Genomic DNA, 26091 nt, shown 5'->3' on the forward strand with positions numbered 1-26091 from the left:
CAACATTCTTATATTGAGTTACAAATATTCACTATTATAGTTGAACTCTATTGGTCACACTTTCTCATTAAAACTCTAAGAATTACCTCTCTCTATCTCTCTCGAGAGCCAACTTTGTAAAGATTTCATACTAGAATGAAATAACTGTCCAGTACCATTTGATCGTCAAAGATGAGTTCATCAAGTTAACTAATAAAAACTCAATAATCTCAACAATTCCCTTACATTAACATACATTTATCTTTTCTTTTTAATTGTCCAGTTACATCATACGTTGATAATGTAACATTTACAAACGGAATTAGATATAGACAACTGATTTAGAATCTATTCGTTATGAAAAAAAAGAAAACACACACACACACACAAACTCAACTGCATAGTAACATATGACAGTGTGTAAAATAAGAAAAATGTAGAAAAAAATTAAGATTATTCGTATACAAAAAAAATGTTAATTGCTTTCATTCATAATAAACATTCAATCATGAATATTCTGAAGTTAACCATTGATCGATGAAAATTATTTTTTTTATATCTAACTACAAAAAAGCACAGTTTTTTTGTTGTTGAAAAAACAACATTTTTTTGTATTTCACGTAAATGTACTTCAGTAGTTTTGTGTTTTTGATTAGGTGTGCAATTGAGTTGTTATGCGAAAATCTTAAGTCATATTCTCAATCCTATCATATATATATATATATATATATATATATATATATATATATATATATATAGTTATATAATGAAGATATAACTCAGTGACGTATGTATTTGTGTAACAGAATTTCCAATGAAGAATGAAGATAAATTATATACAATATTTTATATTACAATCATGTTTATAATTAATTATTTTAATTATTGGTTAAACAAAACTGATTGTGATAATAAGAATATGATTGTTATAATTTAAAAGTTAAAATTTAGTGATTACTTACTTACATACCAACGCCTGTTACTCCCAATGGAGCATAGTCCACTAATAAGCATTCTCTAACCCAATCTGTCTTGGGCCTTCATTTCTAGTTCTATCCAATTGTTCACTTGGTATTGTTTGGATTGTATCTTCCCATTGAGGTTTAAGACTGCAGTTGGTCAGTCTGTTATTGACAATTGTGCATGCTGTGCGTATGCCTCGATATCGCCTTAATTCACAAGCTATTTGTAAGCATAGATGGATAGTGGCCAGCAGTGGAATCCAGTTTGACGCGCGTTTCGTCCTATTTGGGACTCGTCAGCTGGATGTACCTACATCCCAGAGTTGATGTCCACTCTTGGACGAGTCCCACATAGGACGAGAAGCACGTCCTGGATTTCACTGCTAGACACTATCCATCATTGATACTATCCAGTGGTTGTTTATGCTTATCATGTCTGTCTCCATCTCTCAGCGTAATGTGTTCTTTGTTCTTTTCTCTTCTCTTTTCGCCTTGAGGATTCCAAGTAAAAGTTTATCTTGTAACACAGTTGGGTGCTCTTCTCAATGTATCTCCTATCCACTTCTAGTGCTTCTTTCTGATTTCTTCATCCACTGACATCTAGTTTGTTCTCTTCCACAGTAGGTTGTTGCTGATAATGTCTGGATAACGGATTCAAAGTAAGTATTTAATGATACATCAATTAATTTATAACAATCCTAATAATGATAATATCAGAGTTGTTGAAATGTTATCAAAAAAAGTGAAATTAAATTCTTGATTTATTGGAATACAATGGACAGTTCAACGATTCGAAATTCTCAGATGAGTGAGCTCTACTGTACCATGAACACCAACAAATGCTGATGAGGATAATTAATGTAGCATCAGCCTGTGCATCAGTAGGCTTCAACATACATAATGGATAAAGAAAGATTCTTAAATACAAGATGGATAACACCAATCCAATCACACTTGATGGAGAGGCTCTGGAAGAGGTAGGAAGTTCTAGATAACTGGGCAGCATAATCGATAAACAAGGGGAATCTGATAAAGACCTAAATACAAGGACTGGAAGGGCAGCACAGTATTCCTACAATTAAAGAACATATAGAAATTAGAACAACTACCAGTCAACATGAAAGTCACAATTATTAATATGAATGTCAAGAAAATTCTACTGTATGGAACTGAAATTCCGAGAACTACTACAAATAACATCAAAAGGTATAATTATTTATAAACAATTGTCTACGCAAGATACTCAATGTCCATTGACTGGATAGCATCAGTAACAGTTTATTGTGAGAGAGAAGAAACGAGCTTTCAACTGAAGAGGAAATTAGGAAAAGACGTTGGAATTGGATATGACATACATTGAGAAAATCACTTAACTGCATCACGATGCAAGCACTAACTTGAAATCTTGAATGGAAAAGGAAAAGAGGAGGACTAAGGTACATATTGCGTCAGGAATTGGGAGAAGATATGGAAAGAATGAATAGCAACTGGAAACAATTGCAAAGAATTGTTTAGGCTGGTCTAGATTCCTCCACGTGGAGTAACATGGGTAAGTACGTTATTCATAAAAATGATAGTTTGTTAAAGTTGATAAGTAAAAAACAAGAAGTGAACGGAGACAGTTTTCAAGGTAGAATTAATCTCATATTGACTACCTTGAGATAATAAAAACAATGAGTCAGAATAAAGATAAGGATTGTTGAACTGAAGTTTAAATTTTATAACAAACTAACAGATATTGGATAACATGTGTTTGACTAAATTCCATATTTTGAATTGTTTGGATGATAATATAATCGTTGATCATTTACGGAACCTTGAACTATTGAGAAACAGCATTCGATATAACTACAGGGGGGCGGGAGGGTGAATAACGTACAGAAAAGGTTCAGTATTCAGAGAGTAGGTTGTTTTACGAAGCATTATATGTTATGAAAAAAGGTCTATCAGAAATAAGGCGTTATTTTTTACAAGATTAAAGCTAAAATATCAACAGATTCTGATAAATGAATGAACTTTTTAGTATCTTAATCATTTGCTCAACTTGCATTCTAATAGCTAATGTATTAAGACTAGAATGTTAGGAACCGATCGTAACACTAAAATTCTATATGCGTTGTAACTATTGTATTTTAGCAAAATACTATTCACTTGCGAGATCTGCACTCAGATGGACTAGCATCTTTTCCATCGATCACTCGGCCACTCTTCTTATCTTTTTAGTATGAGATTTTCGTAGAGTATCTTAAAGTTCTGGATTTTGACCTCCATTAGTGCTGTACATTCTCACTATTATTAAGGTGTCTCATACTAGAACAAAACATTTGTCTAATGCTTTCTGGCTTCTAGTGGCTGTCATAATCTCAGTGAAATAGTTTTGGTTGTTAAATAATTTTGTATTATTATGACAATCTTTAGCCATCTAATATCTGTATCTACTATATCCAATGTCAAGTAAACTAAACTACTAACAACAGTGTAACAAAATTTACTTCCCAAATTTTAGTATTAATGATTATTCAGCTTTAATAAAACGATTTATAGTTAATATACTTTCATATTAAGTTAACTAATTTGTCTAATTATGTAATTTCATTTGGACTTTAATAATTATGATTTAGGAATGATATGAATATCGGAAAAAAAAGAACAGAAGACATATGAAAATTCTAAATTCACTTGGTATTATTTACTTGAATCTTCCCATTGATGCTTTTAGGACTGCAATTGATCAGTCTGTTATTGGCAATATGTACATATTGTGCGTATTGCCTCGATATAACCTTAATTCAAAAGCATTATAAGCATCGATGGATAGTGGTTAGCAGTGGAATCCAGTTTGATGCACGTTTCGTTCTATTCTAGGACCTACATCTCAGAGTTGATGTTCACTCTTGAACTCAAACCCATTACCATTCACTTCAAACGCCATCAAGTTATCCACTTAGCTATTGAGTCCTAATAGCCACTTACTTGTGCTTGTGTACCTGAAATGCAGGTACATCCAGCTGACGAGTCCCAAATAGGACGAAACACGCGTCTTGGATCTCACTGCTAGTTATTAGCCATCTTTGCTTATAAAAATTCTAGTTGTGTAATATGATTAATAGTTTTAAGTTAATTTCAACTAAAATGTACTTTAAACAACCTGTTTTTTATGTTTTGAATTATGTGAATTGTTTTAATTGTTATTATTGTTCTATGAAAATAAACTTTGTTATTTTCAGTTATAAGTTACTATAAAACATTATACTTTATGAGTGTTGTTATATAAGATAAAGATTAACATTTGGTCTTTTTTTATTACTTTAAATCAACTATTGAAATATGCATCATCATTTATCTCTAGTTCTTTTTATTCTATTAACCATAGTGAGTAATAAACAAACCAATGGAATACCAAGTAAGTTAGTTATCTTTTGTATAATAAAGAGATACTTTTGAAAAAACTTTAAGTATTCATTCGTGTGTTGTTTATTTGAATCTTCTCATAAATATTTGGGACTGATCAGTCTTTTATTGGGATATGTACATCATTTGTGGATTGCCTTGATACTCTTTTAAGTCATAGGAATTATAAACAAAGATGGATAGTGAATTCACCTAACAAGTCTCAAATAAGATGAAACGTGTGTCTCAGATTTCAATGCTGGACGCCATCTAAATTTGCTTTGTTTAAGAAGTTCAAATATGTTTTTCATGTGAAATGTTTGAATTCATGTAAATTTTAGTTACTGATAGCATTCAAACAAAATTTTTATGTATAATATCTGCTATTCAATCGGTATTCAGTTTATTTTAAACCTTACAACAAGTTGAAATTGTCATTTTAAGAATGTTGATTTTCATTTTGAATAAACGAGTCGAACTAAGCATTGCATACACTGATTGGTAAATGAGTAGTAAATAGTGTCATATTTTATTTAGCCTTTTAGTGTTGATCAAATTCTGTCGATCAAACCTAAGTGACTCGATAATCGTGCATACTATGTTTTGATGTTAGATGATTAACAGTGGTCGGATTATAAAGCTGAGCAATATCATATGGGTCATCGTTTCCATAAAGTTGGCAGGTGTACCTTGCTGATTTGTCTCAGGGTATCTTATGGACTACCTAAAATCATCTGACATTATGTCCGTAGTCTTTCAAGTTTGGTAAATCTCGTTTATTGCAAAGTATGCTATGTAAAAGCAGGCAATCGCATCAACTGTCATAGGTCCTACTGCAGTGAACTAAAACTCAATACGGAACATTTGTAAAACATGAAAATCATACATTTAATACATCATTTGCATATCTTTCTTCACTTGTCCTTCACATTCCATCATTCTTCCAATCCTTTCGTTATACTGATCGCTATCTGGTTTCGTTCCTCTTCTCTTTATTTCACTCTCCGCTGTTGAGCATTCCATTCCCTATTCCAGGTGGAGTTACTCCTGCTACACACTGCTTATATCTATCCATATAGGAAGAACAAATCACACTACTATTTTGTTGTTTGACAATGAAAAATACATTAAAAAGAGAAGAAAGCTGTTTTTTCTTAGTAGTTCATAACACTTAGTTGACTAACTCTAACATTTATGGAATGAAACATAAACGTTTGTATTCGTATACATGCATATAATTTATTGCTTAACTTACTAGTCTTTTGAATGGTAACAATACTTACAAAGTGTTGTTAAAGCTAGCTCATAAAGTCTAGACTAATAAATAACAATTTAATAGTCGGGTTCCTGAGTCAATCTAAGCCAGACCACCATGGAAAACCTGGAAGCACTGGATGGCAGTTTCGTCCTAGTATGCGACTCCTTAGCAGTGCGCATCCACGACCTCGCTCGCGGGACTTGAACCCAGGGCCTATCGGTATTGAGCGCAAACGCTTAACCTTTAGACCACTGAGCCGACCGGCATCCAACGATGTTAATGTCTAACTTCAACCAATTCACGAATAAATAACAAATGAATATTATTCCATTTCATCAATAACAGGTTGTTCAAAGTTGTTAACATCACTGCATTACATATATTTAAAACCATATGTCATAATACAACAACCTTATAAAACGTAATAAATTAATATTTCATTTTTGCAGTTATAAAAAGGGTATTCAAGTGTTACTTTATTGACCGAAGAATCTCACACAACAATAAATTCACAAAAACTATTAAAAGCTATTTTGAAACTTTACCAGTGATTCATTTTGTAGTCATCCGGTTAAATGAACAGATGACCAGTTAAACTGACAGTTACCAAGTAATATGGTGTCAAAACTACTCGTAAATCATAGATAGTTATGTGCATAATTTATGTGAGTAATTTCCCGTTATAATATGATAAAACAATGTTATATATATTTTCAGAATGATAATTCTTGGTTCTTTTTCCCCCGTCGTCACTGACATGTCTTCTCAAATTTTTCCGAAAGTCGACTAGGGTCGTCGTCGTCGTGTTTCGTGGTTAATAAATTTTCACTTATACCAGTCTTTGTGTTCTTACTTTCGCGTCGTGTGAATTGTAGAGGTCCCTTATTTCGAGTATAAGTGATCATCGATTCCTAAATAACAATCAGAGACGACCAGATATAACAAGTAGTGTTCAATCGGCAAGACAAATTACATCATATTCATAGTTGAGTTTCCACTGTTTCATTAATTCAATGAGTAGTATACATATAATACATTTTCCTATTTGTGAATAATATCTCTTTCTGATATTGTGATATTCAGGATCTCTACCTAATTTAAATATTATAAACTATTCAATTCAGAAGGTTATCTGTCAATGTAAACTATGAAAACACGTCCAGTAAAGTTTCTTTTTTTTGTATTTCATCATAATAGTATAGTTGCTACTTAAACGTTTATTGTATTTTATCATTGTAGGTGCTTATTCAGTTTGTGCAAATTTAACCCAAAGGTGTGAACCGCTTTATCCATGTTGTTCACCAAATCTTTGTCAAGTAATAAGTTGTGGAATTGGTACGTGTGTAAAATGTTTTGAACCAGAAGTTGATTGTCAATATAATCATGAATGTTGTAGTGGTCTCTGCTATAAACATGCTTGTACATTTTTATCACCAAACTAGCTTATGTTACATACATATCGTATCATATCGTCTACAATAATAAACATATAATGATTTAAAATGTTCTCCAATTGTTTGATTACTTTCGACATAACTATAATGACTGTTTAATAGTTTTCTGATATAAAAGAATAATTGCACATTAATTAATTTTATATTGTAAATAGTCGTTTACATTCAACTTGTAATGTATGCAATACTTCCAACATAATTATTAGATTCAGTTCGGTATCATTTACTAGTACCATTTATTATTATGAAAACTTAGAGTTCATAGACCACAAAGTATATTATTTCATAAATCAACAGTCATTCAAGTACTTCAAATCTGGTATAATCGATAGGATACTTTATAATAATATACTTAATGTTTTTAGAATAAAATGTACTTCTGAAACTTCAGAGTAACCAATCATTGAATGATGAACTGAACATATAATATATTCACAATTATATAAAAATTCTAATTATGATTCGCATTCCCATTAATCGTATCTATAATCATAAAAAATTTCTGTTCTAACGACTGGATAATATATAATATTTACACCATCAAACAATCTGTAATTCTGTGAAGGTACTTTGGCAAACTAAGTCACTAATTGGTTGAAAATTATGACGAATCTAAGCAGTGATTAGACTGTCAAAACAACAAATACAAGGCGTTTCGTGACTTATTGTAAGTGACTTCTTCAGAAGTGACTTATACTAAGTCACGAAACGTCAGAAAATTTAATTTTTCTACTCATTGGGGTATTACAAATATATTAATTTATTTATAACAATCTATAAGATGCTCAATTTATTCGAAATTATCAAGTCAAACCTTGGTAATGATACCTACAAATGAATACAAAGGAAATGTGTACAATAAGTTACAGAATGGCACTCGATTGTTGAATTGAAACCTCACATTTTTCAAAAAAATGATTAGAGTAATTCATCTGAGAAATATGTAAATTAATGAACATAAATGAAGTTGTAAAATGCAATGAACAAATGAAATTTAATGACAAAAATTAGTGTATTAACTGTTTCATCAAGCAGAAGATCAGGTTCGACATAGAAATAACAGGTAATAACGGATGGGATAAATGGTTTTCTAGAAAAATGGTATCAACTTTCACAATATAGAAATTTTGTAAATGATTTGATAAAACTTGAACTAGTCATGGATAATAGTCTATTATAAAACCGGAAAGAAGATGAAGTTCATAGATGTCAATTAATTTCACGTACTCTCCAGTTGATGTGCAATCATATAACCAATTAGACAATCACTCAACGATAGCACTGAATGACTTCTGTGATATTTTGGCAAATGACTAAACCTAAAGATGCTTAGTGTCGAACTCAAACTCAATGGATCTGTGGAAATGCAGTCATTATAGATAAAAATATTTCAGTTTCGAAAAGAGAAAGAGTAATAAGGTTTTGTGAATTAAATGAATTTATTCTATCCCAAGGATTTACATCATCTACAAATAACCTTAAGTTACAAGGAGTTATGTGGCTACTTAGTGTAAGATCCTAGACCAAAAAGAAATGAATATATTACAGCTACAATTCATAAAACTAATAACCGATCACTTTAATTTTGAAGCTAAATGGATGATAATGGTTCTACAATCCCCTATGAGTAACGTCTCATTACAACAAGTCACAAAATATAGATTTTACATTAAATTGTTATCATTGTAGCCTTGATCTACTATCTACGAAATACAAGTCATTCCGGCTCTAGCCAAATTACACACAAGGTGTTTACGTAGTTTGAGGAAAAGACTTAAACGTAGTAGGAATGCTCATTAGATAAAATGGTTGCGTATACGAAACGCATAGCAACAAAACAGATTTTTCACTGTTCTATTGTCATAGATAAAGAAAAATTTAAAAACGTTGGTTTGTGATGTTTAACACCGTTTTTATCAGTTAAGATTTCAATTCCTAAACAATATACAACGTGATATGGTAGGTCAGTCAGACATCAATCAATTGAGAAACTCACGTGGTTGGCATGATATGGCTTCCACTACCAAGGAAAGAGACATAGATCATCGGCAAAAAATTTGGCCTGAAGTTTTGAGGAAATAAATTATTTATACGTATGAGTGAGTGTACAGCAACTTCTCGACTTGGTCGTCTATCGAATCGTTTTCCTCTCACCCACTCTCTCAATCTGAATCTCGTCCCCGGTGTTCATACTAAGTAGCTGGTTGGCCTTGTGAACGGGAAGCTCGCATATCATCATCATATTTCTACACCGCACTACGAAATATACCATGCAAGGAAAGCTTTCTCTGATGTAATGTTCTGAGAATAAGTATTTTCCTAATAACAGGTTGATGAATATTAGGAAATATCCATTCATACCAAATCTGCTCTCTTTTGCATAGAGTTGACATAGCTTTGAAAACATTTTTATAATATTAACAGTTTTCCTGCAGTTCACAGAAAATATAACCGATGTTAACCGAACCTAGAACCGCAAATTTTCTCTTCAGTTATTCATCAACAACAATTATAATGACATATTTTCTTGAATTCCAAAATCGTAAATTACCAACCGACTATCTGAATAATTATTGTATGAATCTAAGCTGATATTGTCGACAAAGTAACAATGGAAAATCCTTAGAAACTTGTCTATGCAGTAGTAGGTGGTGTAACAGAAATATGAATTCCACCAACTCCTCGATTCACCGAAGTATGACTTTATAAAATAATCAAAACGTTCAAGTTGCTTTGAACTGTCAACAATATTTTCACGCCATTGGCTCAATTTTATGTATTAAGTTATACTACTTATTGTTAATATTCAGTAGTTTATGTACCGTCAGTAAGTTTTCATGTTAGATGTTTGTCGCCGGTAATGAACTATTGATCATAAAAAGCTGCATTGTTATTCAGTTTTTGATTCTAGCCTCTTGCGCGAGATAGCGTTTCTCTTCCCTTCTTAATAACCAGATTATGGTGATCTCGAAACCCCATTGAGCATCTCAATCCATTGAATGAAGTTCAGACTCAATCAGTTGTTCTACTAAGAAGGGATAAGTAGACATAATGAGAAATATAGAAAAGCACACATCATTGTCCGTATGGGGTTTGAACTATGTCTTTATATATATTTAGGGACGAATTCTGATTACTAACTGTTAAGATACGTGCATCCTGTGCGGATTCCCTCAAGATAATTATTATTTCACAAGTTTTTTTTGAATAGATGGATAGTGAATAACAGAGAAGTTCAAAATACTTCCTTCGTACATTCTAGAACTCGTAAGTTTCATGGGATAAAATCTTAACTATAAAAACATGATATGTGTTAAAATAGTCGGTGGCTATCTGGACTCAATAGCACAGTGGATAACTTGTTAAGTAATTCAAGATGGATGTAATGATTTCGATTGGCAGTGCAAACATCAAAACCGGAATGCAGCTACATCAGACTGATGAGTTATAATTAAACAAACATGTGTTCTGGGTTCCACTCTGGGCAACAGTTCACTATTTCTGATTGTAAGATAACAAATATTGGATGGGATATATGTAAGAATAGATATGGTCATCTGATATGATTGTTTTTATCTAGTCGTGGTCAACAATTTAAATGAAAACCGTGTTTATTCCAAATAGTTGATTTCAACGAATATTTTGACTGTGCTTTGCAAGTTTTTTAGACACTAGGACTGCGTTCATTTTTCAAGAGGCTACTTTAAGGATTCTCATCAAAACCATTTTAAGTGTTAGGTTATACAATAGTCATTCTAAAACCAATACAAAGTTAATGTTCTCAAAATTCTGCTATTTAATTACATACATCCAAATCCGAATTTCTGGAACTGTTTGACTGGAGAACTTGGACCTGCCGAAACACTTGCTCATCATGATACCTTGAGAAAATTGCTATGATTCGGACATTTTATCCTACCTTAAAGGTACAGGGATCACTACAATTACTCAAACGTAATTCTATATTTAAGCCATATTTAGTACTGTAGCGCAATGTACGTTCGTCACCATTGAAATATATCGATGGTCCGTCAATAATATCTGATTGCAGTGATTATTGATGGTGCGTTATCGCTATAGCCTACTGAAGACTCTACCAGATGCAATATACTATTTGGTTTCATCGTTAGTGCTTCCGCATAGCTCACCATTGTTGCTACGCTGAATGTTGGCATTTTATAACTGTTAGAAATAATAGTCATCAATTTAGCATGGTAGTGGGTGCTGTCATTAAATGATTAGCAAAAAACTTTCAAGCCCAATGTACTAGATAAGTATATAACCGTAAAGAAAACGTAAAAGTATATTGACCACTTTCATTTGTATTTATAGTAAAATGGTCCGGTCCCAAGCCCGGATAAAGGAGGGGGGTTGGGCATGAGATCAGCGACCCAATCCCGTAGAAAACTAACTCGCTAGAAAAACTAACCAGTAAAATGGTTAACTAAACTTAAAGTTATTCTCTTAGTATTTTTGCATTTGAGACGTTTTTATATAGGATGAGGAAGAATATAAATATCTGGTACTGAAGATGCAACAGTGTGAACGAAAGGAACATATGGTCTCCGCCACCATGAAAGAGCTTGCTACAAGGTTCTATATAATTGTATTTCCTGACTCCATTCATTGCCTCTTTGAGAATTGAGATGTATCAATGAAAAAAGGTTAAAGTTGATAAATAGAATTCACGAAAGATCACATTTTCACACAGTTGTGTTTCAATAGTTGATCTCGTTTCATTTAAGAATCATGTAGTCTTTGTTGATCTTCCTTCCTATTCTTTATTTCCTGGTCAGCTACTTAATATTATGGAGTAGTTTAATTATTTCAAGTTAATAATGCTAACGATGGTTGAATGTACAAAATTACACACTGGTACTTAGTAAACTTTTTGATGACTAGAATTGTGAGTAGAACAGAAAATGACTTCAAGTCAACTGATCAATACACTTTTGGAAACTCATGAATTTATGAGTGGATAGTAGTGATCTTACTACAATGAATTAGATGCAGTCAAATAAAACATCGTCTTACCGAAATATAACTGATGTAGAGAACATGTATCATTTTAACACTGGAGGCAAATTTTCCTCCTTTGCTTTCAATCCCGATTCATAATGGAAGTCAACCTGTCAGTATCTATATAATCTCCAGAAATGTAAACGCTCCCTGAAAATAATTTGTTTCTAAAGTTTCTTATCATTTTCGATGATTATTTGTCATGAATATGTTAATAAGTCTACTCAGGAGTTTGTGTTCTGCTTGTGAAGTAAACGGCATTTTATCCACAAAATGATAAAACATTTGTCAGATATATATGTAACTAGTCATAAATGAGTAATAATTGCAATGAATTCAATCAATTTTAAAAGAACGATATGGCTTGCCATATTTGCCAATAATAAGTAATTACCATTGCTACTTCTGATATATCAGTCATGATTTTTCTGATAGTATTAAAAAAGCTACATACAGACAGTATCTTAGAACCGAATGACTTTGATATACATCAATGGCTAGTAGACACATTCTCAATGCCATGGTTCGTTGTTTTAATAGAACAGTGTTTCCCTTCTAATATGGTATAAATCAATAGCAAACTTCATTGTGATCAAAAGAGATATACAAAATAATTAGATGGGATATATTAATTTATAAATAAAACTTTTGAATAACTAGGCTCTGAATTATGCAAATTAACTGTATGATGGCGGTCACATGATTGAATAATATGTTATTCAAGAAGTTTGTCAGATTATTGTCTAGTTATTGTCTGAATCTTTTGTGAATTGTGATTCCGAAAACAGTGGCTACTACCAACTTATAAAATGAATAAATCTGTTTCAGTAGTTCTGAAAACAATTTATTATATGCATATCTAGGACTTAACCTAAAGTCTGGTTTCACATAATTCCTTAATTGCCTAAACCTTGTGAAATTGTGTTCACTGTTAATTTCTACCCCCTAGATCTTTTCCCTGATTTCAGTTCTTCATAAATTCACTTATAAGCAGATTGTCTCTTGGTTATCGAATTTCCGGTGATACTAGCATATTATTGTCTCAATACATTTATTTTGAAAACAACGCTGAGATTGCCTGAATGTGTGCATAAAACAAAGTTAACATTTTCCACAGCTTACTATTTTCCATAATTTAAAACGACTACACAGCTTATAATACTGCTGCAACTCTCATCTGCTTCTATAAATGGTACACCCTGTCATCGTTTCCATGTCAATTTCTTAATCACCTGGAGTTAATGTAAACAACCTTTTGTCGTACCGTTTAAGTTACAACTGATAAAGAAACCTACTACATATCTAAATTATAAGCCAATTATTCAAGTGTCCTTTTAACTAAGACCGAATACTGTATCATAGTTGAGCGTCCCCTAATAACTGTTCTGTATCTTGTTAATGAAACAAGGAAGTTAATTCATGTTTTTGAGAACAACACATTTCTTGTAAGTCTGACTTCTTTCATGTACCAATTACCAGCTGGACAACCGCATCTGATAATAATGAGATAATGTAATTAAAGTCAACACTTTAACGAGTGATCCTATTTCAAATGAATAGATTTTTTATCGTTCTGAATTATAATATAATATCACCGGTACAAACGGAGACTATAATCAACCAGGAAGATTGAGGGATGTTAAACAGTTTTATATTGTACGATATGATTTGACAAAATAACATTAAATGATAAAATATATGAACTAGTGAAATTTCGATAGTTATTTCACAATCAAGAACTGTAAATTATGTTACCGAATAACATTATCTACCTACAGAAACAAATTTGACAAAACACTTGTGTACAGTAGATATATGTCGAGTAATGTAGGAACTATATAGCTATACATGGATGTAAGTAAAGGCTATGACCATTCTTTAAAGGATGTTCATGAGATAGGTGTAAAACAAAACCTATCAGCTAACTAATCTTTGTAATATTATATCATAGAGAAATGACGAAACCAGATGTCGTGAATCACTTCCAACCAAACAGGATATTTATATTGATCTACTCAGGAACGTCGGATGACTTCCTCCAACGTATAATGGTAACAAAACTTTTAGAATAAAATTAACCAAATTCCCTTTTACTTTAAAGAAGAAGAGTTTGAGAAACAGTTGACCATAGAAATATAACAATTCTGAGAAGAAACCTCCAACATCATATTGACACCATTACTAGGTTTTATGTGTAAGTTCTTTTGACTATGCTTCAGAACTAAATAAAAATAATTAAAAAAATGGAGTCGACAGCACTTAACCAACAGTAGTCACGAAACAGGGAACTCCAAGTCCCCCAAGATAAATGATAAAGAACGAATGAAGAATTTCTGTATCCAAATTAATCCCGTATATACGGAGGACAGTAGTGTGAATCTCTTCTTGCTCTGATAACTATTATTGTCATAAAACAGTTTTATTCATTGTGAGACCGCAGTTTTTGATGATTTGAGCATTGAGACGATAGCTAGTTTCGAGTTAGATTCTGAATACTACTTTCACCACAGGCGATAACTGGATAAAACTGTCCAAATCTAATTTATTTACAAGTTATCACCATTTATCTTTGAAGTTTTCTTCAATGCAACTGTAATGCGTAACAATAGAAGGTTTTACAAAATGTCCAGATAATTATAAATTCTCAGGCAAAGTCATGTAAATTCAGATTTATCAACATACGAAAAATCAAGTATCTTTGCAAACAATCTTGTATTTGTTCTGTTTAACAATTTTAGATGTAAATATTTTTACAGAGTAAGTATTTATGGAGTGGTCTCATTTTGTTGGGTTTCTGTAGTATTCACAATATCTGTAGTAACATTACTATATTTTTCTTGACAGTGAAAAAACCAACAGCTTCCACTACAACAGTCCGAGCTCCAAATACATAATTTATTTGTACCAAGACATTGAACACATATTCCATTGAAGAACCCATGACAAACTAATTTGTCACAACAGTGACGAAAGAAAATCCGACTGCAAGAATCATTAAGGTGTGCACAGTTCTTTTGTACAGCTGGTACTAGCATTCAAACAAAAATATTTGAAACAATGTAATTATGAACAAAAATGCCAACACATATTGTAGTGTAGGTTACTATGCTAAACCCACATAACTTATTCTAGCTTCTCGACAGGCCAACTTATTCATTCTTCTTGAGTCACATTTTGACCTTGTTAATTATTCACTTATCAACCTTAACTGCTTTTATATGAGCATATGTGTGTACACTTCTTATCCTATTCATCATATGCCTGTGGCTTATTGTGTGTGACTATAAATATTGATTAAAGAATGAATTAATTGAGTTGGCTCACTCGCCTTCTCCACTGAGCGTCATTTCACTTCATTCTCTTCTCTTCACTTCTTTCGCTTCATCCCCCTGATTATCTGTACAGACCAAAGATTGTACAAAATATACATATTCGAAATCCATTCTCATATTCGGCTTACTTAATTCAGTTATATTCACTAACACTAATTAATTCGATAACCATATACGAGGATTGATGACATGTATATTTTAATAACATTCATACGATATAAGTAGAGTCAGACATCGGGCCACAAAAGTGGTAAGCCCGTCGAAAACATCGTCCGACCTAATTGACATCAAAGTGAAGGACCCCATTAAAATATACATATTGTTGCACAAACTACATTTCGCAGTTTTTGTTCAGTATTGTTGACATTTTAAAATAAGACTTAACACATCTCAGAATCTACTGATTAGTAGAGGATTTGTTTAGTAACATGTAAATGAAACATGACGAACTTAATAAACTAGCTGGAAGTTGCATGTTGTTATGTAATATATATCATACCCATTTAGTTTAAATAAGAACTTTCGTCTAACTTTGAATGAATAGTTTCAAAATATTTGGGCGCCGAGTTAATGTGAGACATTAAAGAGGAAGAACAGTATTTGTAAAATCTCAGCGAAGGAATTTGAAGTAAATCCAACGTTTCGTCCAAGCTTTTTCAAGGAAAATCTAATCAAACAACAAAATTATCGAATAATTTCGATTTACTTCAAATTCATTCGCTGAGATTTTACAAATACATTCTTCCTTTCTAATGTCTCATTTAGTTTAACTACAAATACTCAATTTTTAATATTACTGTGGTGTGTGTTACTTATGTCGATTGTTCCCCACTGGTGTTCTTGTTCACTACAGTACCACTGTTGAACTGATGAAAACTATACCTAAACATATCATATTGATACATAGTTGAATAATGATTACTCTATCACTCTAGTAAGTTTCGTTACATGTAGTTATATATAAATAATACAAATATATCTATATGGATATAATATTGAACATACCACTTTCATTGGATATAACTAAGGTAAAGGTTATGCTTATAAGCCATAGAATAATATATTGAATATATCTATTCATTACAATATATATTGCAGTATAGATTTACTAACATTTAATGATAAAATCCTAATTTATATATACATGTTTAATAGAGTAAGACATGTCTTTATAGTAATGGTTAAATTATATGAATGTGATCATGTTTTGGCTTGATTTCAGAACAATGATAAACTTGTAATAAGTTGAAAAAAACTAACATGAACTTGATAAAGTGAGTGTGCTAGTACTGAGTCAGATTGGCCGGTGATTTAAGATGAATTGTGTGCTAACAAATGTTATCCTAAAAGCAAATAAAACTTAAGTGTGATATATATAATAAAAATAGGATTAGTTTGTACTAATATAATAGCTAATTTGGTTCTGTCACCTTGCCTTAAAGAAGAAACATTTTATGTTTTAGGACAAATGTGTAATACTTAAACTTGGATTTATTTGATTTAGTTGTTTATTCTCTGACGAAATGGGTTACATGAGTGACAAAACGTCGGAACATTTAATTTTTCTACTCATTTGGGTATAACAGATATATTATTTTATTTTATTTAAGTGTGTTATCTCGTTGTATTCCACATTTGTCATCAAACATTAGTTAAACATGGCCAAAACATTCAGTATGATCCTCTGTTCCAACTGTATGACGTACTAACGTATGTTGTTCTGATGTTCTAAGTGTCTTTTAATGAAGCTTTTTGTGTTTTTATTATATACCATGGAAGAATATCGCTGTGCTTATGACGATTTCATTTCAATAGAAAGCTAATATTTTAACTGTAATTATTCTTTTAATTTAATATTTCAGTTATGAGTTTTCAAGTGGGTCATCTAATTTCATTTCTATCAATAAACATTTGAAGGTTTATTCGATTTTAACTATGTAAGACACTAACGATGTAGTGAACGGGAATACCAGTGAAGACAATCGAATGTCATGCAATTGGTTCCCTTTATGAATTTAAATAGAGCAAGAACAAACATTGATGCAGAATAGTATGAATTCATATTATTTCGAGGTTTCTCGTCAGCTGCTTACAAACCAAAATTGTGATAGAATATTTTTACATGGAGATAGTGTGAAACAATTAACATAAATGAGTGTAAATAACTGGATTACAATAACAACTATATATATATATGCTAGAAACAGGTCAGAGGTCAAAAAAAAGCATGATACAGTTGAAAAAAAAACCTGCTTCCTATCCTTGCGCTTCAAAGGAGATGAAGTCGCCGGAATTACCAATCACAGAATTAATTCCGCTTTAAAAGTGGCCTACCCGGCAGCCAAACTGACTACGTTATGGAAAACATACTGCTCACTGAAACAAACGAAGATCGACAAGTCCTCTCCCCTCAGTTGCTCCAACTGCATTTACCAATTCACATGTACGTGCCGTAGCACATACATTGGAAGAACTGAGAGAAGAGTACAGGTTCGCATTTCTGAGCATATTCCGAAGAACTTGACGCTGCGAGGGACTAAAGCTTTCAACAGTGCAATAGCTCGGCATCTACTTGACACCGGGCATACCGTCGATATTCTGCACGCGTTTAAAATTATCAATAGACATAGAAGTACTACCACTCTCCGCTTTGCTGAAGCCATTGCAATTAAGAAACTGAAACCGGATTTACGCATTCAAAAAGAGACTTTAATAAACTTATCACTACCCTGGTAATCTCTTTTGTTTCCGTACCTACTGGCTTCGCGCGCGAGCACTTAACCATTAGACCACTGAGCCGGCATCCAACGGTGTTAATGTGCGGGGTCGTGGATGCGCACTGTTGAGGAGTCCCGTACCAGGACGAAACGGCCGTCCAGTGCTTCCAGGTTTTCCATGGTGGTCTAGCTTCAATTGACTCATGATTTCAACTTGTAAAATTTTATTCACACATTTCCACCACCTCATCCTCTTGAATTATCTTAACTTTTCAAATTCTATTTAATTATTATTACGTAATCTACCTTATCATTATTCAATTCCATTAATCTCTCTAATTATCACACAATTTATGAACTTCACTAAACTATTACACCACCCAACCTGAATTAACCCTTTTTGTGACCTCTGACCTGTTTCTAGTATATATATATAGTTGTTATTGTAATCCAGTTATTTACACTCATTTATGTTAATTGTTTCACACTATCTCCATGTAAAAATATTCTATCACAATTTTGGTTTGTAAGCAGCTGACGAGAAACCTCGAAATAATATGAATTCATCACAATTGATTGATCACTGGGTGGTGATCAATGTCATGCTTGTCTAGTCCTTATTAGTGCAGATCGAATGCTATCGATCATGTTGCAATGTGGCCACCAGCCTAGGTGACTCGACACTGCGGGCACTATGTATTGAGATTTAGATGGTGGTTGGAGGTAGTCAACAGGAAACCCTGGACCCGGGTTTCGTGCTATTTGGCACTCGTCAGCAAGGTGTACCTGTAATCTTGAGGGAACTGGTGCTCCCTGGCGGATTCGATCTCGTATCACCCAGCTTCACAGTCAGAGACGTTACCACTGAGCTATCCGGGACCAGCTGTATGGCATGGGATCAAATCAGTTAGAGAGCTCAGTGGTAACGTCTCTGACTGTGAAGCTGGGTGATACGAGATCGAATCCGCCAGGGAGCACCAGTTCCCTCAAGATTACAGGTACACCTTGCTGACGAGTGCCAAATAGCACGAAACCCGGGTCCAGGGTTTCCTGTTGACTACCTCCAACCACCATCTAAATATGAATTCATACTATTCTGCATCAATGTTTGTTCTTGCTCTATTTACAATCGAATGTATTTGAACATAAAAATTACAGCATCGTAGAACCAAACAGTAAATACTTCATTTGCAAAATATCAGTTAATAGTCTTAAACTTCATTGTTCATTCGCTTCCACACTAATCATTATCTGTTCTCGTTCTCTTTTCTTCGATCTTCTTAACGTTCTACTACCAGGTATTTCACTTTCGATTGATGATACATACTACTTATATCTGTCGACATCAGTAGCACACACCACAATGATTATTTAAAGAATTAAAGGGTCAATATTTCAGAAATAACCCTGAGATTATCAATAGTTTAGATAGGTGGACCTATCATGGATCTTCTAAATAATATGGTATCATATAAATAATGAACTTTATTTACTAGAGTGACATGATTTTACTCTGACTTGACTTACTGTATTTGTTTTTATTAATAGATAAGTGGAACTATAGTGTATAGATTTCCTTGAATGACTTGAGAGGTGACCTTAACTAAATTTTTATAGAGTTCTTAGCCATTTGGAATGTTGTTGATATTGATGAAAAAGATGACAACAAAAATGTACACAAACTTTTCTTTAAGAACTGATGAAGTCATAATTGATTTATCACTACCCAATGATCAATGTCATGTGTGTCAATTCCTTATTTAGTTCAGATCGAATGCTATCGACCAAGTTGCAATGTGACCACTAGTCTAGGTGACTCGACATTGTGTGCACTATGTTGGGATAAGATAGTGGTTGGAATTAGTCAACAGGAAACCCTGGACCCAGGTTTTGTGCTACTACCAGTGATCAATCAGTTGTACAGGTACACCTTGCTGATGAGTGCTAAGTAGCAAGAAACCCGGGTCTAGGGTTTCCTGTTGACTACCTCCAACCACCATCTAAGAACTCATGAAGTTTGCGGTTAAGAATTAAGGTTAGGAAAATTCACGAAATATTTAAATTATGATGTTAACAAGCGTAAAAGACTACATCAAAGTATAATGAGAGGAAAAGAGATATTATTTCAGATTAAAGTATTGTTCAAGGCTTAAAATAGCAACAGTTGCTAATGAATCAATCTTTACATGTGAACATGATATTAGTGCCCATTTTTATTTTTATTATCCACCCGGCAATTTTTGAAAATTTTTTTAAAAATCCCCCCACCCCACTGAAAAAATTTTTCCACCCCCAAATTACATTTGCCGGGCACTTAATATCAACCAATATTAGGTCAATTATATAACTGAGTGTATTTAATTTATAAACCACATCGCATTGCACATCTATATTCACTTCTTACATAAACTTAATTGTGATGTATATATATAGTAGTCCAGTATTTCTATGAGGAAGTTATTATTAATTACTATGTCTGGATTTCAAATATGATGAAAACTGGGGGTTTATAAATTAAATACACTCAGTCATATAATTGACCTAATATTTACTAATACACATTCAAACACTAATGTAAAGGAAATTAAAGCGTAATATGGTCACCGATGATATTGACATCCATTAGCATACTTTTATATGTTCATATCCACTGACTAGTTGATATAGTGTAACAGTTGCAAAAATCCTTATATGTGATGTTACTAACACGAGTCTGTTTTTCTTATTGCAGGACAACAAAGAGTAAACTCACTGGAAGAAGAGAAACAAGCTCTATGGAAGCTGAACCTGAAGAACGATAGAAAAAACTATTTTGTGATAGGTTTTCCCTTTTTGTAATATGACCGCGTCCTTCAATTTTAAAATATATCTCTGTTGTACCAGTAGGCTGCGTTCTCACTTCAGAGGCAGTTACCAGTTCTGACTGTTGTGTTGTTTCAGATCGCTCCTGCTTCCGAGTAAACACTAATACAACGTGCTACAATAGTTGTTAAATTTTGCTATTTAAATCATGTTTTAACCTGTAGATGTAACTTGTTCTCTGTATAAATAACTTACACAGGCTAGAAAAGTTTGCGAAACTCGCCTATCTAAATATCAGGATTATAATAATAAAAATAATAATACATATGTCATATAATAAAAAAACTAGTTAAAATTAAATATATTTAAAATAATAATGTAGTATTTTGGCTAGTAAGATTATTTGACAATAAAAACTAGACTATCTAGTTGATGTGCTGTGAAAACTTGTCCAAACAAGCATAAATCTAAATTTTCTTAGTATTGTTTACTTGAATCTTCCCATCGATGGTTTTAGGAATGCAATTGGTCAGTCTGTTATTAGTATGTGTACATACTGTGAGTATTGCCTCGATATTGCCTCAAGTCACAAGCATTGTGAGCAAAGTTGGATAGTGGTTAGCAGTGGAATCTAGTTTGACACGCGTTTCAACCTATTTGGGATTTGTCAGCTGGATAACGCGATTCTGTTTGAAGCGAACGGTACTGAGTTGTAGTCCAAGAGTGGACATTAACTCCGAGATGCAGGTAAATCCAGCTGATAGGTCCCAAATAGGAGGAAATGTGCGTCTTGGATCCAACAGCTAGACCTTATCCATCTTTGTTTATAAAGTATTTGTCTAGTTTAGAGTAGTTCAGTTACTTATTGAAATGTAAAGTAAGCTGTATATCTATCATTTGTACTAAACACTAACAGTTGTATTACGAGGGAGTGAGTAACGGTTGAAAACCTTTCGTTTATATATATATATATATATATATATATATATATATATATATATATATATTGCCCTGGTGCACATAACTTGTGAATTAAGAATATAGGCTTCTAGTTCAAAGTTTTGCCGGCAGATAGACCTTAAAATAATTGGAAGAACTCAACTAAGTATTTTGAATATCTTACAACTTTTAACACAATGAAAACATTAGTTTAATTTGTAATAGCTAGGATCATCCCGTTCCTGATAATTTGAGTGAAGTGTGATCAGTCTTAGTTGTAATATATGAATGGAGTGCAGATTGCCTTGATAAAGCCATTATTAACAAGGTTCATATAGAACAGGTGGATTGTAGCTGGAAGTGGTATCCAGGACGCGTGTTTCATCCAATTATGGACTCATCGGCTTAATGTCCCTGAACCTTAGAGTTAAGGTTCATTTCGGAAATCAGACCCACTCCGTTCAGTTTCGAACGCTAATGCATTATCCACTTCACAGGAACATCCAGTTGATGAGTTTTAGATAGGATCAAAACCGTGTCCTGCATTCCAACGCTAGTAAAATTCCATCTACTCTATATACCACGAATATGTCATAACAGAGTAACATTAGTTCACTTGTTCCGAAGACTCATCCATCTACTTACAATCTAAAATAGTAGTGTTAATTACTTTAAAAAACTGGAGATCAGTAAAGAATTTTATATATGGAAGAACTTGAATTGATTACTTCCTTAATTTTCACTCCGAAATATGATGAACCGTTAACCATTTATTTCTTAATAGGCTAATTCTCTTAATATTGTTGCAAATTCATTTGTGAATATTCAGAAGACAGAATATTATTTGCTTTGGAAGAACGTATAGATGTACATATATGTTTATATATCAATGTGTATTTTCTATGTGTAAATCAGTATGCGAATGAAGTTATTGATTATCTGTGTGTACAATCAATGATGAAAACCAGGATACGGACAATATTCAGGGAAGCTGACATATTTGTATTTGAACAACACATATAAGCGAACAATTATTTTCAACTAGATCGTCATCAGGTTTTACTCTAATATACATGAATATTTATACGAGTCTATTTACCCACGTTTAATCTTCTATTTCCAACGTCTAACTATTGATAAGACTTCTGTTATCGTATTTTATTATTCTTACTACTATCAGTACACGTGTCTTCCTACTATCAATTTGTATTTTTACCTATTATGTGTAGAGACTTATTCTATTTCATTGTGATTATTGACCTAAATTGCCTTGATTGGTTTAACATTTTCGTATAAATATTCATGTATATTAGAGTAAAGTCTGATGACGATCTAATTGAAAACAATTATTCGCTTATATGTGTTGTTCTAATTTTCACAATGGGAATCTTTAATATTCATATTTGTAGTGGATCGAATATCTTGATTATAATAAATAGGTAATCAAAATATAGTAGGCTTTTCTTGACCTTTTTGTGTATTCTGGTTAAGAAAGGCTTTGTACAAACTTCAGAAACCATTTCATAAATTGCAAACATACTCCTCAATTTCTAAAATCTTCTAAGTAAAAAATAATTTTATTTAAGGTGGTTCCTGAACTTTATAAGATCTTCCACTTTTTAGATCGTGGTACTGACTTATAAAACTCAGATACTTATTCGTTGATAGAATTTTTTTGTTTGACTCTATCCTGACAAGAAAAGCTTTCGTACGATGGGCTAAAACGATCTCATATCATAACTCTATCTGCGTACATACATTGTACACAGAAGACGAGAGTGAGTTAGCGTTAACCATAGTTAATAAGTATCTGTTTCATAATAGTTATCTATGAGAGTTTAACTATAAATCTGAGAGAATAGTAACGAAGAAAATGGAATATATTACAGTCAAGCAAAATCCTGTTGACCCGGTTGCTTCTGTCCTAGATTTCAAAGCTTTCCTACTTCAATTAATATCCGAATTTGTCACTACTCACTGAAATAAACTAAATTATTTCATTACGTCAATACAAATTTTGCAGTTCATACATGACTTTCAGTAAATTTACTGGATTGTAAACTACAGTTATGTCTGGGAGCTTTAATAATTATTCTTCATATATGGTAGAATGATCTAGTATTGGAAAACCAAAAATGCTTGAAATCACCGATTCTATTTTGTTTCACTGATGCTACCCATTTATTTCATCATTCTTTTTTACTACGCTCATTATTATTTGTAGCTTTACATTATAAAATTTAGTTAGATAGATTCGCTCCCTATTTTAATGCACGTCATTCTCGACTATAGTCTATCATGGTAATATTTTATATCTCACTTCTCAAACTTTCTGTATCATAGAGAAAATTTTGCCTCACCTTTATAAACTGAAGTATTTCAATCTACTGTTTATCATTAAATTATTTGCTTTAAATTAAGGGTATTAACAGCTAATGTGAGACTATGGTGTGATCTATAGTCATCCAGTCTATTTAATGTTTTGTTACAGGTATTACATAACTATAATATTTCATTTCTAAACAATTCTGTCTTTCACACTCTTAGCTTTTCTTATAGAATATTCAGATATATAACCTATAAACTCTTGTGCCGTAAAAACAAAGGTGCTGATCACTTATACTCGGAACGAGGGATCACGGTAATTCCCATGATGCGAAAGTAAGAACACAAAGACTGGTATAAGTGAAGATTTATTATCCCCAAAACACTTTGACGATGACGAATCATCATAGTCTAAAATACACTGGTTTATATATTGATTGTACACCCATTTTGATTAATAATTAGGATTAGACCACATACTCAGTTATAACAAATCACTTAATGAGCATAGTTCATGTCAAGTGAATACAAGAATATCGTATATTATACAGAATAAAATATCATACTGGGAAAACAAACCAAATACTACACGGAATGATCCTCACGTTGAATCAACAATGGATGTAATGTTGAATAAAACTGATAATGAGGAATTCAATCGAAAATTGACTTTTCTTTCCATCATATCAAACAATAATTAATCTACTGGGTATAATTCGGGTCCTAACATAAACATTCACATTATTTAACATATAGATATCTATTATAATCTTTTCATACTGATTACTCTTTTTTGATTAACCTTTGTTGATGAGAACTATATCAATATGATGACAAAATATATACACTATTATTTAACTAACATTACTACTAACTTTAAGTTATAAGTAGCTGAACAAAAGCCATGAAATAACATGAATTCTTGATACTATCAGAAGAGGGTCTTGTGGAGATTTTAATAATTTAATGGTTGAATTAATTCGTCAATTGAAGTCATGACCAGTGGAGTTCGACCAGGTCTGTTGCGAGATTATAACTCACTGAAGATAGTGGTGGACGGTGACGCAATTTCGTGGATTGGCTGAAGTTAGACATTAACACCGTTGGGTGCCGGTCGGTTCAGTGATCTGGAGGTTAGGCATTCGTGCATGAAACCGATAGGTCCTGATTTCGAATCCTGCGAGCGTGATCGTGGATGCGCACTGCTGAGGAGTCCCACAGTATGACGAAACGGCCGTCCCATGCTTTCAGGTTTTCCATGATGGTATAGCTTCAATTGACTCATGAATTCAACTATTAAATCACGTAAATTTTATTAATACTCTATTCAAAGTCACGAAAGAAGTCAGATAATATGAAATTCTGGATAATTTCTTCTATTCCGAATACTGATGATGATGATGTAGGGATTGTCCTTGTGCAAAGTTAAGGTAATTTGGTATTTTGATTATCTGTTGAAGGAGAGCCTCGACACCACACACAACTCATTCTTTGAATTTAAACTGAAATATCTCTATGATCGCTAAACGAATTGTTAGCTGATAGAAAACAGTTTATTTTATTCTATCATAAACACTAAAAATGCAATCAACGAAAAAAATCGTAGTTCACGGTTTTCTTCAAAATGATTGGATTGTAATGACTCAAAGATTTGAACTATATATCGTTTATATTGGATAGTTTAACACGATCTGATTATTTATTCTTTAAACCTACATTAGTAACAACTTATTTCATGAATTTTATTAGTTATCAACAAGTCATTACTGACTTACATGCTTGCTTACTTACTTACCTACTTACTTGCTTACTTACTTACATACTTACCTACTTACTTACTTACCTACTTATGCATGTTACCCCTCGTCGAGGAGGCCACCCACCAATACTCTCCGTACATACAATAAACTAAAC

The 26091-nt window shown here is 32.6% G+C and overlaps 1 protein-coding gene across 2 annotated transcripts; it reads right to left on the minus strand.

The window, feature by feature from the left end:
* Positions 1-13577: 13577 nt before the first annotated feature.
* MS3_00008529 (uncharacterized protein) lies at positions 13578-16539 on the minus strand. 2 transcript variants are annotated; one of them, XM_051216859.1, is made up of 3 exons: positions 16400-16539; positions 14157-15084; positions 13578-14122 (listed from the first exon to the last, which is right to left on the minus strand). In XM_051216859.1, the coding sequence occupies exons 1-2, from the start codon at positions 16473-16475 to the stop codon at positions 14828-14830; spliced, it is 333 nt and encodes a 110-aa protein (XP_051065478.1). In that variant the 5' UTR covers positions 16476-16539; the 3' UTR covers positions 13578-14122; positions 14157-14827. The 2 variants fall into 2 exon arrangements, with proteins under 2 accessions (XP_051065478.1, XP_051065477.1); XM_051216858.1 differs by having other exon boundaries at positions 13578-15090.
* Positions 16540-26091: the final 9552 nt, after the last annotated feature.

This window comes from Schistosoma haematobium, chromosome 6 (assembly GCF_000699445.3).
Source record: "Schistosoma haematobium chromosome 6, whole genome shotgun sequence".
NCBI lineage: Eukaryota > Metazoa > Platyhelminthes > Trematoda > Strigeidida > Schistosomatidae > Schistosoma > Schistosoma haematobium.